The following is a 17,315-nucleotide window of genomic DNA, read 5'->3' on the forward strand; positions in this document are numbered from 1 at the left end:
GTATCGTGCCTGTATTCCATAAATAGTTTTGCCATTTTTGTAGATAATTCTGGTCCACTGTGCGCTGTTGCGTACAAGTTATATCGGTGTCAACTCAGATATCAGGTCTACCCTTATCTGTCTAAAACATTTTTGTAATACTTTTTGCTTAAATAACCTCTGGCATTTCAAATGCTGTTATACCCGTTTTTGCCGTTTAAACGTTATGCTTGTTTTTATCAATATTCTTGATGGACCATTATCAACTCTAATGTGTGATAAAAAAACGTAAACAAAGAGTTCAAAGTTAAGATCATTTTTTACTCATCTCTTTTTTTTTTGCGGAAACAGTATTGGTAAGTAAAAAATAATTACGTGAGCATGCGTAGTATAAGTTTTACTTTTCCAAAGCAAAACTGCACATTCTCACGCGATTATTTTTCTTTTCCTTTCCCGTTGAAAAATGGATAAGTGAAAACTGATCTGTAATCTTTATCACACCCATTCCCCCCTACCCAACACCTCATATAAGCTCTGTGGTCAGATAAGTCAGAAACAAGAAAATAATAAAAAGTTTACAATCTTTTTTAAAAGATTGTTAATTTTTTATTATTTTTATAAATTTAAGCTTTAAAAGGCTTAAAAAAGAAAAATACAAAATAGAAAAAAACGATGGTTATTTATATTTTTTACAAAAATAAAAAAATTAAACCTGAATAAAAAAAATATTGCAATTAATTTTCTTTTCAAACGTTTATTATTTTTAAACTAAGAGTTTTGCATTAGCTAATCACAATAACAAAATTTCATTTTTGGAACTGAGAAAGAATTAAAACAATATTTCTGGTCCAATTCAAGACTTAAATATCTTATCATCAGTTAAACATTTTTTCAAATATTTTAAACATTGAAATTAGGACACTGAAACTGAAATACACACTCGTATGAACAGATATACATTTAAATAATTTTATTAGAGTTTTGATGAAACAGATTTAAATATATCGCCTAACTTCAAGGCTAAAATTACTTTTCCAAAGGCTTTGAGCTTTCCTTGTGTAAACGCTTGTATTGGATTTAGTTTTCCAGAAGCTATGAGAACAAAGTCGTCATCATTAATTGTAATGGTAACATCGGGCTTTGTGATGAGAACACCATAAGTAACAGTGACAGGAAATTGATTGAAGTTCAAAAGCCATTCACCTAGAAAAAAAATCATCATCTATATCATCATGTTTTATACCAGGATGGTTTATTTTGTTTTAAAAACACTTATTTACAAAGACTAGTACCAGCCAATTTGTTTTCTTTTGTGATTTGAAACAAAAACGATCCATTGATTTGTTTTAAAACAGCCTCATCTGCAGTTTTTAAGCTGTCTTCGATCTTTTTCATAGCGTGTGAAGACTGTAGTGAACTATCTATCCCATAACTATGTGCACTTTCTGGAACGCTACTCTATAATTTAATCATGAAATAATAAAAGGAATTTTTTTAATTTAATTTTAAAAACATACTTAAAACCATATTCGAAAAACTAAATTTTAAAAACAATTTTAAATTATTAGCAGTAATTTAAACTTGTTTTTAAAATTTCTAAGAAAACATTTCTGATATTTTAAGTACCTAAGGCCGGCGCGAAGGAAGGGGGGGGGGGGCGTAACATAAATGAATTTTTCGTTCATTTAGCACCCCCCCCCCCTCATGTGACACCTACTCGCGCCGGCCTTTTAAGTGGTAGTGGTGTAGTGGTAGAGCGCTCGCTTCATAAGCGAGAGGTTTCGAGTTCGATTCCCACCACGTCCCTGGTAGTACCGCGCTCAACTTGTTTCTCCGCGCAGCGACCTTGTTTGTCAAGGTTCGTGTTTCGGAGTTATAGAATTGAGAGAGGGTTATAACCACAAGTAGCTTCCTCATCTGAATTAGATATATATATTAAAAAAAAAAGTACCTGATATCTTAATTAAGTACCTTGAGCTCCTTATGAAAGTCAACATATCCGCCTTTAATAACAACATCACCAGTTTCTTTCACTTTTACTTGGTAATAAACACGACTTGCCTCGTGCCACATTTCTGTCATAATAGTTTGACCAGGTATAACAGGTTTTGAAAATTGAGCTTTGATTGACTTGAAAAAAGAAGCATCATTATTTGCATAAGCTTTTAAAACATGGCGTAAAGCGTAACCGTAAGTGCATAGACCGTGAAGCAATGGCTTTTCAAAACCTTTTTTTAAAAAACAAAAGGTTTCAAAAAAGCAAAAACAATGAAAATATTAATTTTATTGTAAAACAAGTGTTTTAAATGAAAAAAAAAAATCAAATATTGACATTCGAAACACTACTGTCTTGCTTACCTAACATTGACGATATTTGTGGATCGATGTGAAGTGGATTAAAATCACCATTTAGACGATAAAGTGCAGCTTGATTAATACTTGTCACTTCTTCAATAATGTGGTCAGGTTTACGTTTTGGTGGCAAAAGTGTAGGTTTCTAAATTACATATTACATATATATATATATATATATATATATATATATATATATATATATATATATATATATATATATATATATATATATATATATATATATATATATATGTATATATATATATATATACATATATATATATATATATACATATATAAATATACATATATAAACATATATATATAAATATATATATATATAAGTATATATATATATATAAATATCTATAAATATATATAAATATATATATATATATATATATAAATTAGGGTTGGTCGATTTTTCCCTTTTTTTTTTTAAATCGTAACGGCTAAGGCACTGAAAGTTGTATTTATATATATAAAACAAAAAAATAAAAGTTGAAGGTGTTTAGTTAAACGGTGGCTTGCGGATTAGTGATCAAAATTTAAAAGTACCCTCATCAACATTTTCTATAAAAATATTAACTTTTTGATTGTGATTTCATACTTTTCAATATTTTCAGACAAAATTTCAATCAAAAAAGTTTGACACATCAAGGAATAACTCAAATGTTTGTATTTAAAATCATTGATACAGTTTATCGTTTTGTTTTATTAAGCAAAAATGGTATAATTCATATTTAAGTATAAATTTTTTACTTGTTGTGTTACATCAATTGTCTAATTTAACGCTCAATAAAATCCAATAAATAATCATTATTAGTTTAATAAGTCATTTAAAAAGCAATATTAAAGTAAAAAAAAATATTTCAAGAATGCAACAAGCAAGTTAAGCAAATAAATCATCGTACGACTGAGAATAATGTCCTTTTGATTTGACACATCTCTCAACGCTCTAAGAATGAGAGGAGAGGTCTTGAATGTTAGGCTTTGTTTTATTTTTAATGAATGTGTAAATATCTTCACCAAAACTCTTTTTTTTTTTTTTTTTCCAAAAAGTTTGTGGCTCGGTTTCGATATAAGTAAGATCAGCAATATCAATAAGAGATATCCAGCTTGTAGCATTCCAATTTAGTTGAGGGATTTTCTTTTCTATTCCCTAACTGGTTTTGTTTCTAAAAATAAAAACATTGTTACTTTCAAAAAACTTGCGAAAAACAAAAAAAATTAATAACCTTAATTAAAATTTAATATTATAAAATACAGCGCAATACATTTTTAAAAAAGCTTTGTATACAGATGCCTGATAAATTATAAATAGAAAAACTAATTCTAAAAAGTTTACTGTTTCCTGATAGTGAGTATTGTCTCAAATCCGAGAGTCCTGATCTGCTCATCATTATTTTTAACCATTGCCTAGAGAAAATTTGCAGGTATCAAACAGAAAGCATTACCTTGAATGTTTTTTTTTACAATTCTTTTTACATCATCAAACTTAATAAGATTCAATTAATTAATAGTGAAAAACAAAATCTGGGGGAAATCTTGCAATTTGGAAGATTTCTTTATTTGAAACCACGATGGAGCATAAACTTTAACAATATAATGGGTAAGCTTTTTCAGACTTGCGTTTGGAGAAATATCTCGAGTGTATAAACAAAGAATTTGTATAAAAAGGGTTAACCATCGAGCATGATTGATTGGACCTATTTTACAATTAGCCCATTTGTCGTCTACTTTACCTATTCCAATACCTTTACAATATTCGTAAAGAAGCCTTTTATCATGACTAATATCTTTTAATATCTCATGTGAAATATGTCCTTCAATGATAGAAGTTTGAATCGCTTCACACTCTACTTGAGGTTGTGTATGAATTTTTTCAGAGCATCTATTCCCAATTAGTCCACTAAAATTTTGTGGACCGTTGTTTTTCCATCTAACTTTTTAAAAAGGGCTGTTAGTGGGAGTTCATTCTGATGAAGGCTATTACCTAATGTGTGAAGTTTCCTTCCTATCAACTCTTAACCACCATAGATAAACTACTCCTCCAACCTGTGTTTGATGCAGCATTGTCTAAAAGAATAGCACGGTTGCTCTATAGACTGTCATATTCTTCAAGTACACAAAATGTCTCAAAAGCAAGGACATTCCCAGTAGCATCAAACGGGTATTGTTTTGTGTGTCAAGTAAATTCCATGAGAATTGCCATCTTCATGTGTAAAAGTAAGGTGATGCTCTGCAGCAACACATTTTGTTATGAAATTTTTTCCTTTAGAACTATTTGCTTTTAAGTACATTTTCGTGTTCTTATTTATCTTTCCATCTAAAACAATGCAAAATAGTTGTGCCTTCTCTTCTGAATCTGCGTTTTTTGAAATTATTTTTATCTATTAGAATATTATTGATGTCAATTTCTGGTAGCAATAGACACTCATAAAGTAAGATGTTTTCAAGAGCGGCGCCAAGATTTGAAAAACATCCGCCTCTGACAAGCTCCATTGCATATCTTGGAAACTTTGAATACTATAATCTGCCTGAGTTCTTTTACTTGGTTTCCATTTATCCTGTTCCTCAAGTAAAAAATTAAAAATACTTATGATAAGTGATTTTATTATTAATAAGCGTTATATATACACTAAACAAAATAAAATTTTAAGACCATGCAAATAAAAATACCTGAAATGTTATTATTTCAGATATACATTCTGGGGGATCTGGTAATAAACTTGAAAGCTCATTATTAATATGTTTGTGATGTGATATATTTCCTTCCTTCTGATTAATCCTGTTGTTTTGTTTTAAAGCAGATGTATCTACCGAAGACATCTGAAATAGCCTTTTTGGTCCTGTTTTTAAACGCTGGTATATAAGCTCTTTCTTCTATTGGGACTTTTGCTTCTTTAGGGCATATGCAAATAATGTGTTCCATTTTGCATTTTTCTTTTTTGCACCTTACACAAATATTGTTACATGATACAATATCCAATTAACAGCAAAAAGCAGATATGTCAAAAAGTTTATCTAGTTTAGAATCAAGGCTTTGTTTGATATTTGCTTTAGCGTGTTTGTGGTTTATGATTTTTACAGTTGCAAATAGATTTTTAATTTTTGTTTCAATAGATTTATCGTTTATTAAAGGCAATCGTGGATTGACAGATAACCATTTAGATTTAAAAACACATAAAAAACACACTTAACAATTGCCCAAAAGTTTGGCCTAATGTCAGAACAATCTAAGAAGTAATAAAATTGAATCAATTGTCTGTATGTGCTTGGATCCATTGTAATTAAATCACAAGGGCAACCATCGTAATTCTTTTGACTTTTCGATTGCGTAAAGAGCCTTTTTTTTATTTTTGGCATTTTTTATTGTCTAAAACTAAATACTTTGTTCATATTAATATTACGAGACACATAAATTGTTTGCAATAAATTTGTAACACTTTATCAAAGTACTAAATTATTCAAATTTTGCACAAAATAATAACTTAATTAAAGCAGTCAGAGACTTCACTAAAGACTACGAAACTACGAAACTTAATATTGTTTACAAACAAAATACAATTTTTAAAAAATTGTATTTTGCTTTAAAAAATGAAAAATTTTTATTTTATAAAACAGCAATAAGTAGTTTATGAAGTTATCTTTCGAAGTTCCGCAAAAATATTCAGTTAAAACACTAAAGTTTGCCATTTTTGTTATATACATATAAATATCCAACTTTATATTGTTTAGCGGTACTTACATACCAAAATCAACCTACCCTAATTATATATATATAAATATATATATATATATAAATATAAATATATAAATATATATATAAACATATATATATATATATATATATATATTTTGACGATTTCAGCAGTTTGGCACTGTTGTTGCTGAAATCTGAAAATTATCATTATTATATGTATGTATATATAGTACATACATCAATTATCTTATAGCCTGCTGCCGCAAAGGAGCGTCGCAACATCAATCTTTTTCTTCATTATTCTTCGTTTTTTTCTTCTTTTTCTAATGAAATCACATTACACCAACTGAGGGTTTGCCTCATGCCAAACTCTCAGTTGATGTAATGGCACTCCCCTGTGACAGTTAGCTATAAGATAATCGATGCATGTACTATATGTATACATATATGTATATATATATATATGTATATATATATATATATATATATATATATATATATATATATATATATATATATATATATATATATATATATGGAAAAAACGTTATGCCAACCACAAACAATCGTTTAAACACAAAAAATATTCAAAAGAGACTATGCTGTCAAAACATATTTGGGATTTAAAAGAAAAAAGAAAAATTTTAATTTACAATAGTCTATTCTAAAATCTGCCCCTACCTATAATAACATTTACAAAAAATGTATGCTATGTTTGCAAGAAAATTTGAAATAATTACTCATTTAAATCAGGAAAATTAATTAAATAAAAAATCTGAATTAATTTCTAAATATAGGCACAAAAATAAATACCTCTTAAAAAATTATAAAAACAAATGACCAAATTAAATTATCCCCATTCAAAGAAATTTATTTAATAATTACTTTCTGTAACTTCCCGTTAACCAAAAAAATATAGTAATGAAAAAAAAATTGTATTTTTATTTTTAGTTATAATAATTTATAACTACCTGTAAAATATTTTTTCTATAAATTAAATTTTTTTTGAGATTTAGTAACTCTTCCTGATGATCCAGCAATGGTGAAACTTAAAGTTAGATAAGTGTTTTTTACTAATTTATTATTGCTCTGTCCTTTAAGAACATTGAGCACTCTATTTGTAAAATACACTAACATAATTTACATATATATATATATATATATATATATATATATATATATATATATATATATATATATATATATATATATATATATATATATATATATATATATATATATATATATATATATATATATATATATATATATATATATATATATATATATATATTAAATTAATTTAGTTCACTCCCAACAAGGCTGCAAGCAACCATTGCTAGGGTGGAAACTACTAGAAAAAAAAAAAGAATAGAGTTATAGAGCAAGGGAAAAAAACTAGACAAATAAAAGTTTTTAGAGTATGCAGGGACAGACACAGATAATGAATGAGACTTAGCTGAATGACAAGTCAAGCTAGAATGAGTTTTAATTAATGGAACTAGAGATGACAGCTCCTTTGTGAAGCTTATTAACTGTGATAGTATTTGTAGAAAAGAGAAAGAGATGCAACTTTACAATGATGGGAAAATAGCTCAAAAAGCAGATAAAGCGGGTCCAACTACATTTACAATGCGTTTTTGGATCTTGCCTAGAAGAGAAAAAGCATCATTTAAAGAACCAGCCCAAATATGACAACAGTATACAGGGATAAATAAAAATATGCAAAGGTAGAGAACGGAACCAGGAGGTAGAAAATGGCAAGCACAATAAAGAAAAGCAACCTTAGCGAATACTAATTAACCAATTGATTCTATATATGGTTTACATGAAAGGTCTGCAGTAAACAATAATCCAAGAAGACCAAAAGAAGAGGACTCAGTGAGAGGTTTTCCATAATATAGAAATGTCAAAACTATTGTAACAGTTGTTTGCAGTAAATAACTGAGTTTTGTTGGAGGTAATATTTACAAGCCACTGCCAGCCTCAAAATCTGTCACAGAAATGAGATCAGATTCAAGATTGGTTGAGAATGTCAGAAAGATCATTATGTAGATAAGGATTTATATAATTTTACTTTATAATATATACTTATAATATATACTTTATAAGGACAATATATAGATAAAGGACCTACTTTATAGGATACATATAGGACCAAGGATAGACCCTTGAGAACCCCAGAAGTTACTGGAAATGAAGAAAAGTGTTGACCTCTGAGGATAAAATTAATAAAGTCGTTAGAAAGAAATAATTTGATTATCTCAAAAACTTCCCTAGATAAACTATATAAAGCAAGCTTATGTTGAAGACCAGCATGCCAAACATTGTCGAAAGCTTTAAATCAATGTCAAGAGCAATAGCCCAAGCCTCTCCACCTCCATATAATGCACAATAAACTCTTTTGGTCACAGCAGTTAGCAAATCAGCCGTAAGGCAAGAGGATAGAAAACTGTATTAATTGTCTGACAGTAATTTTTTTGACTCAAGATAGAATGTAAGAAATTTGTTAATCAAAGATTCAAAGAACTTGATAATATCAGATAGAAGACTGATCAGACAATAATTGGAGAGGTCAGAGTGTTCCAGCAGGCAGAAAAATAAGACTTAGTCAAGCACTTATTAAATACCTTAGAAATTGAAGAGAGTTCTGGAGTACAATTTTGTAAGATTATGACAGGAATGTAGTCTGGACCACAAACCAAAGAAAGAGTTTAATTGAGATATGACTTAAGCAATGGAAGCTGGAGTTATTTGAATGTCTAACAATGGGTCAACCTGTTTAATTGGAATGGAAGAAAGAGAATGGCTATAAGATTCAAGAGTCAAATTAGAGGAAAAGTTCTTTGCAAATAGTTCTATCTTATTCTAGGGAGAGGTAATAAGATCAGCTCCATGATTAAGAGATGGATTATTAGACTTACCCTTGTTAATGAGGCTATTTAATAAATTACCCTTGTTAACAAGTCTTACTTCTAAGATAAGATACGAGATTTAGTGAACTAATGCTAAGCTTAGCATTGGACAGCACCTTTTTACATCAATTTCTTGCAATAATAAATATCCGTTTGTTTTCAAGAAAGTTCTATTGAAAATGATTATGATTAGATATAGCAGCTGCACAAGAAGGTAAAAACCATAGAGTAGAATGAGGCTTGATTTCGAACCAACAAGAAGAGAATTTTTCAGCTGAGAGGAAAAAGACATCAGCCTAAGTAGGGTCACAAAGAAAATCACAGAAAGAATCCCAGTCAGCTAGTAGTAAGTAGTGCGATGATAGGCTGAGTAAGAGATAAAAGATTTATAGAGACAAGCTAGGACAGAAACAAGCTAGGATAAGAGCAAGATATAATTCAAGGAGTGAAGTTAAATGATTAGAGTTGTCAGGAAAACGAGTCACTAAGTTAACTATCTGAGTAAGGGATTGAGAAATACAGAAGTTATTGGCTTTATAGTGTGATGAGCAATTAAGTCACCAATCACAGTGAACCATAAAAACCAACAGGTTCGAAATCTCACCACCTCAAACTTTTTTTTTTAAAGTAATTTATGTTTGTATAAGTGTTTTTCAAGTGCAAACGAAATCCAAAGTTGATCAGAAGAGTTAGTAATTTAAGTTTTAAAAAAGTAAAAAGGACAAAAAATGTAGCATTAAAAATGAGGTAATCCACCATTTTTGGCTTCTTTTTTTTAAATAATTTTTAACAGATATGAAAAATTGTTAGAAACGGAGCGGTGAAAATGGCAGATTCGAAACAGTCTGTTGGTGCAGTTTGTTTTAAAAAAAAAAGGCGAATACTTAAAACTATTATCAAAAGTACAACCATCTATAGTAAATAAAATCAAGGTCTGAGTAAAATGTTTATTAAAATGTCTGAGTAAATTGACTTTATTGTTTACCCCGGGTGTTATTGGTTCAAACTGTAGAAGAAAAATATTTTTGCTGGAGAAGGGATCAAGCACTTATTTATCAAACTGGATGAATAAAGTTTCTCAAGTACACAGCTTATTTAATTTAAATGACTAATAAATAAATGAATAAAAAAAATTTTTTTAAGTATACGCTTTTGAATTAGGTTGACAGACCAAGAATTTGATGCAGTACTGAACTTTGTGGTTTTATTCAATCATCTCATGGTGAAACACAAGCTGCAAAATCTCCAAAGAAAAATATATGCAGTTGTTGCTTTTCTCTTCTTGAAAGAGGTTTAAAAACAAATATTAAATTACTTGATAAGTAAATTAAAAATTGTCAAATATTCATGGATAAACTTCAATATAAAAAAAACTTTTTAAAGCTTAATAAGTTTAAGTTATTTAAGAGTTCTATTTTTTAGGAGGTCATAACAATTGTTGTTCTAGTCAGGTTGTTTTGAACCTAATTAATTTGTCAGAAAGCCTTGATCCCACATCATGTGTTGCTTCAGGCATAATTAAAAACAAGATAGAGTGAGAAGGCATTGAGAGAGGCCAGTCCTTTAAAATATCTACAGGTGTTTTCATTATAAAATTGTTGAAAAAAGATTTAAACATTCATAGTCTATATTATATATTCTAAATTATATAACTTATAGTTAAAAATTTATTTGGATTGCTAACTTTTTTGAAACATTTGAATTTTAAATTTAGTTAAGGGTATGTTTCAAAATATATTTAATTTAATTATACTTTATTTTTAAGGGGGGGAATCTGTTAACTTTAATCGTTGGAACTAAATTAAATAAATCTTCTAGAAAGTCTTTCAATCAGATATTATTCCAAACAGTTATGGAATTAGCTTCTATACTGGAATTAACAAAAAATCAAACAAAAAAATGATATCAAGTCTGCGTAAGAATCTAGGGTCGTCTACTGTCGTTCAGAACAATGTAGCTAGCATGATGACATCATTACAACAAGAAATTGAATTTAAATATTAAATAGAATAAGATGATTTTAATTGGAATGATGAAACTGTAACAAGAGATATAGTATTTATTCATGACACTTTTGAATTTATTCTTAATACTCTAATTGAAAGAGGCTTGGATCCTCTTTACAGTATGGTATGTGTATCCATTGATGGAGGTCAAGGATTTCTTAAAGTAATTGTAAATGCCTTTGACAAGACCAATAAAAATGTTATACACAATGATAGTGGAGTTAAGAAGTGTTTTATTCTTGCAATTGTTGAAATTATTTCTAAAGACCATTGGAATCTGCAGAAAATCTTGAGTAGATTAAATCTAAATGATGTTATGTATCACCTTGCATTTGATTTAAAATGTACTAACAGCATCTTTGGCTTATCTTCTCATTCTGGTAAATATGCTTGCTTGTGGTGTGAAGGTGAATGTACCCTAGAAAGTGGTACCCCAAGAACGTTAGGTTCTCTTGATCATTGGTACAAGTTATTTGTTGAAAATGGGGCAAAGCGACTGCAGATGAAAGATTTTTAAAATCTCATCACTTTCAGATCATTACCCTCTGTTTATGAATTGGCTTAAAGAACATTATATTTTACTTTGAGGTTATCATGGGATAGACTTTGATAAAAGTCTATCCCATGATAACCTCGAAGTAAAATATAATGTTAAAATATCTACTTTTTCTAAAAGTTTTGTCGAAGTTTGACAAAACTTTTAGAAAAAGTAGATATTTTAGAAAGAGATGTTTTAGCATCTCAAACTAATTTAATACCAATTGGTCTTTGCCTCAGGAAATTTTCAAATGTTAAAGAGTGCACATTTGGACAAGAATTAGGCAGCAATGTTTCTTCAGTTATTGAAGAGTTCAAAATATCATTTTTCGACCTACAGCAGTATGCAAAAATACTTTTAAATGTAGAAGTGAATGTTACAATGTAAATGCACGATTGAAATCTGCCACTGCCATTTTTTACCTAGATAAGATGTAAACACTACAATATATAATTAATTGTGTTAATATTTTTGCATTTTGTTAATATTTTTGCATTTATTGTTTTTTTCTTGTTATTTTCTTTCTTATCATTACTATAAGGAGCTCTGGTGTATTAGAAGTTTAAACCACTTTAAGTTTAAAGTTAAAGTAGATTATATAATAATACTTTAAATAGGATAATAAAGGATATTGATTTAAAAAAAAATTGAATTAGTTATATCTTTTCAGGGTGTAACTATCACTTTAAAGGGGTGAATCGGGTTAAAAAATTAATTTTTTTTGGTACTTCTGATCTAGTTTAGATTTATCCAATACAAAAAAATAACATACTTAAGCAGCATTTATCTTTAAATAAAAAAATTAAAGGTGGGGAGAAGTTAAATCTGGCGGTCTTTATGGCACACAGTGCAATAGCAACAATATTGGCAGAGAGGTAAAGAGAGAGGGCGTTGTCAATTTGATCAGAAATTAAATCTAAATGAGTGCAGTCTTAATAAGTAGCAGATCAATAAAGAACAAAGAGAAAAAGATGATAGATAGAAGAAGTGCTAAGGAAAAGCATATAAAAGAATGGTCAAAGGGTTCATACCTAATTTCACAACAAATTGTTAAATTGATGCGTATGTATACCCCAAGCTAAGTATGTGATTATTAGCAACTTTGCGAATCAAAGGATAGTACCCATCAACACTGAGATCTGAAGAAGGAATAGAGGAATTTAAATTAGTCTCAATAAGAGCAAGCAAGTCTGGTGAATTTTGGAAGAGGTAAGATATCTGTAGAAGATATATTAAATATGTTTAATATTTTGGGTTACTTTTGGCATTTTGTAAAGTTTAAAGAGAACTTGACTCATCATTGATAAAGCATGGCCTCCTAAGCGAAGAGCTATGCAGTTGTCTCAGTCCTATTAAGTAACCCTAAGTCGTAACAGGGCTCCTTATGTGGTCTCGACAATGCATACCAAAAGAATTAACAGGGACACCATCCATGTGCGACATAACATTAATACTCTGATATTTTGCAACTTTTAATGGAATCAGCTTCTCTGAGAGCCACCACAGAGTTCAGGAAACTTTATCACCAGCCGGCTAAATTAGTCTCACAAAGAAAAAGTAGGTCTGGTGAACTTTGCAAGAGATAAGACTCAACAAAAGAAAAGTTACTTTGAAGACCACAAATATTAGTGAATGATAGATTAATAGAACTTGATGATGACATGGTTTTTTGAGTTTTATGGTTTTTGGTACTTTAGTCATTTTTAAATATACACAGATAGTACTCAGTACACTTTTTAACTGCCCAAGCAATTTCCTCATCACTATTAATAAACCCTAAGCTGTAACAAAGGGCTCAAAATGTGGTCTCAACAAAGCAAACAAAAAGTACGAACAGGGACATGATCCATGTGCAACATGGTACTGTTAGAACTCTGATATTTTACAACTATTTTATTTGCAACTAACTTATTTTCCTGAACTCTGTGGTAGCTCTCTCTGAGAGTTACCACAGAGTTCAGGAAACCTAACTACCAGCTGGTCTCAGAACCATAAAACTGAGTCTTAGAGCAGTACCCTCATTAGGAGATAATAGAATGAGTTACCTAGTCATAAAAACCGAGACACAAGCAAAACTCATGCATTGATTCAAGAAGATCCAGCATTTGACATCCTAAACCAGAAACAATGTATTTCATATTATAATATGAAATTATTTTTTTAAATAATTTCATATTATTTTTGAGTATAAAAATTTCTTTTTTAAATGAAAATAATTTAACTTTGTAGACAAAATTATTCAAAACTCATACTAAGTGCATATAAATTTTATATGTAACAAATCATTTCTTTTGGCAAAGGTTACTCTAGGTCAACGTAAGCATATCTGATGCCGATAATCAATAATTAATAACCATTGAAGATTTTTCTTATTTGATTTTTTTTTCATCAATATTTTTCATTGTCAGATTTAACTAAAAACATTTTTTCTTGAACTTTGTTATTAAATTTCAAAGTTTAAAATTAGCTTCAACAACTCATAAAAGAAAAAATACTTGTATAATAATAGTTAAAAGTTAATGTAATTTTTATATTATATATATATTTTTTTGTGAACCATTGTTTCTAGTAAAAATTATACTACAGTAGAGGAAATTGTCAAAGTCAATATTTTCTAACAATCTGATTGATCAATTATTGAATTGACTATTCAATTAATTCTAATTATTAATGAACAACATGTACAATTTCAAGCAAAAACTCCTCAACTTTGAGTTGTACTACAAAAAGCTTTCAAACATTTTGTTTCATTTCAAACTAATCCATCAAGTTTAAGTAGAAAAGAAAGTGAGAGAAGAAAAAGTAGAAATTGAAGTAAAAGAAGTTAAGTAGAAAAAGAAAAAACATTCAAATAACAAAACTTTGCAATTAACAACTTTAAATCATTGATGAGATCAATAGAAGCTATTTTCCATATTCACTATTTTAAAACAAGTTGGAATCCACCAGGAAAACCTTCACCATCATCTTTCAATCATTTTTTCTTCTTATAAAAATAGTTAGCATGTGCAAAGTTTTTGATCACAACTGCTTGTCTTTTTTTTTTTGATCACAACTGCTTGTCTTTTTTTTTTGATCACAACTGCTTGTCTTTTTTTTTTTTAATCACAACTGCTTGTCTTTTTTTTTTGATCACAACTGCTTGTCTCCTTCTCAACTTGTCTAGCCTTTCAGTTCTCAACTTGTCAGCCTTTCAACTATTTTAGTTTATTATTGCATAAAATTGTTTGAAAAGTATGACTGTAAAAAGAAGTATAATTTTATGATTTGTTTTAAAAAATTATAATCCTGTAAATACTTTTGATAATTGATTATCAAAGTTACAAATATAAATATATAAAAACCATAATTATAAAAAACCATAAATGTAAACATATATAATGTGTATAAATAAGTTATCATGCACAAATCATAAATTGATACTTTTTTTTTTCTTTACTTCTTTTTTGCAAAAGTAAAACTAAAAGTAGTGAGAATATATTTTTATAAAATTTTAATAAACTAAAATAAAAAAGAAAAACAACTTTAAAAGTTATAAGAAAAAAAAAGAATGAAAAGTCTTGAAAAGAATGCATCAAGTTCACAAGAATCAATAATTTAATATAAATTTATTTCATTAACTCGAAGGTTTTTTTGAAAGTAATAAGGACTTATTTAACTGATAGGTAGAACTTTGGCGAAAACAAAAGTAAATTTTTATTTAGATGATTCCAATAAATTTTGATTACAGATCATTGATTAATTAATTTTTTCTTTTAGAAAAAAATCAAACATATAGCATAGTAAATAAACTCTTTTATTCACTTTTTGGAAGAAAAAAATAATGTAAAAGTAATAGGAGTATAATGACTCTTAACTTACACAAGTATACAACTTGGTTACCAAACTTAAATGTTGGCAAACGAGACAATACAACTGCTAACAACAATGTTTTGACAAAGCTTAAAATGAACTATAGTAAAAAATGATCATCCACCATATTTCCCAAATATGGTGACTATTATCTATTATCATTGACTATTATCTATTACACAGGTCAACAAAAAAAAATCCGTATATTCATAGAAATTTTAAAAATAATATTCATTTGTAATAAAAATAACTACTTTTTGTATTATTGCTGAGTAACAGTGTTTGTAACGTTTTTTTACATAATTTTTTGCCAATAAATTTATGTTTTCTAAAATCTCTATTTATATAAAATATTTATGTTTTATAAAATCTCTATTGAAAATACGTTTCTTTTGAGACCCAGGTTTACATACATTTGAATAATTTTTATTTGACAAAATTAGGGATTTTACCCCAAATGCTAGAGATTTGAACCCAAATATCTTTACACCTTGACATGATGGTGAAAAATGAGTTGCATATTTAAAATCAAAATGAGAAATGCTGTTCAAAAAACAAATTGTTTGCACAGTACCAAAAAAAAATTTTTTTTTTTTGTTGACCTGTGTTATCATTGAGTATTATTTATTATCATTGAGTATTATCTATTATCATTGACTATTATCTAATATCATTGACTATTATCTATTATCATTGAGTATTATCTATTATCATTGAGTATTATCTATTACCATTGACTTTTAAATATTATCATTGAGTATTATCTACAGTAGTGAATATTATCTACAGTAGCATGGTTTATATTTAAAATATTAGATTATATTGAATAATAACCACAAATGTGATCTGTTGGCTTATATTGATGTGATAAAAGGTATCTTAAACATCACCAGAGTAGTCTGGCACTAGTAGCACACAAACATGTATAGAAAAAGTAGCACTTTTAAAGTCTGAAAATTAAAGCTTTAAGAAACAATTCAAATATGCTTGATCTCAGTAAGAAATATTCTAAGCTTCTACAACCTTGACTGTTAAATCATGTATTTAGTTAGCCTAAATGTTTACCAATTACCCAGTTTTGTAACTATTGGGGTTGAAAGAAACTGTTATATCATTACAGTGAACTCCTGGTATCTCAAATCCTGGATAGCTTGATCTTCCAATGCACTTGAAGTATTATTCTGAAGTATAATTGAAGTAACTTGAACATTTCCTTTAAACTCTCACTAACACTTTCTCATAAAAATCAGTCGATAACTTGAACCCTAGTTAGCTCAAACATTTGCTAAGTCAAACCATTTATCTGTTTCCGTGGTTAATATTCTTCTTAAAACTCAAACTTCAGAAGAAAAATTAAAACGAAATTTTAGTAAAAGTTTTTATTTTTCTTTAATTAAGTTAAGCACAGCCAAGTTTTCTATCAAAATTTGAAGAAATTTATTTTAACTGAATGCCTTGCATGAATGAAGGCCTTGCATTCCAATGTAAACAATATTACCAGTTTTGATATTAGAATAGTTTATAGTTATGATAAGTTTTGTTAAGTTATTACATGCGTTGGAATATTACAACAAAACTTGTGCATTGTTTACATTTTAAAATGGCTACTGCATCTGTAAAACGAAAAATTAACACTAAATCAATTAAAGAAAAGAACACTGCTTTAAGGGAAATTGGAGAAGGACCATCAAAGTCTTATTTTTCAAAAACTAAGACCATATAAAGCTTTAACCCCCCTCAATTTGAGGGGGCTGTAAACATTGCAGGATCATAAAAACTGAACACTAAGAGATTATTGCATGAAACTTGAAATTTGTAGATGAATATGAATTTAGATAAAAATAGTAAAGAAAATATTTTATAAACTCGTTGCTCCCACGTTAAGGGCTAAGTGGGCCCAAAAATTAGGGGTTTTTTGTTCCCAAGCTCCAATCACCCCAATTCTTTGCAAAACATTCTTTTTT

At 28.4% G+C, this 17,315-nt stretch overlaps 1 protein-coding gene across 1 annotated transcript in view; it reads right to left on the reverse strand.

Moving 5' to 3' along the window:
- Positions 1-639: 639 nt before the first annotated feature.
- LOC100208540 (peroxisomal multifunctional enzyme type 2) overlaps positions 640-17,315 on the reverse strand; it is a 32,336-nt gene continuing 15,660 nt past the window's right edge. The window contains exons 6-9 of the mRNA XM_065807120.1: positions 2,338-2,476; positions 1,951-2,207; positions 1,272-1,437; positions 640-1,182 (exon numbers count right to left, since the gene is read on the reverse strand). Coding sequence (XP_065663192.1) covers positions 953-1,182; positions 1,272-1,437; positions 1,951-2,207; positions 2,338-2,476 — 792 coding nt within the window. The 3' untranslated portion in view covers positions 640-952. The remainder of the gene's footprint in view (positions 1,183-1,271; positions 1,438-1,950; positions 2,208-2,337; positions 2,477-17,315) is intronic.

Source organism: Hydra vulgaris, chromosome 10 (genome assembly GCF_038396675.1).
Source record: "Hydra vulgaris chromosome 10, alternate assembly HydraT2T_AEP".
In the NCBI taxonomy this organism is placed as follows: Eukaryota; Metazoa; Cnidaria; class Hydrozoa; order Anthoathecata; family Hydridae; genus Hydra; species Hydra vulgaris.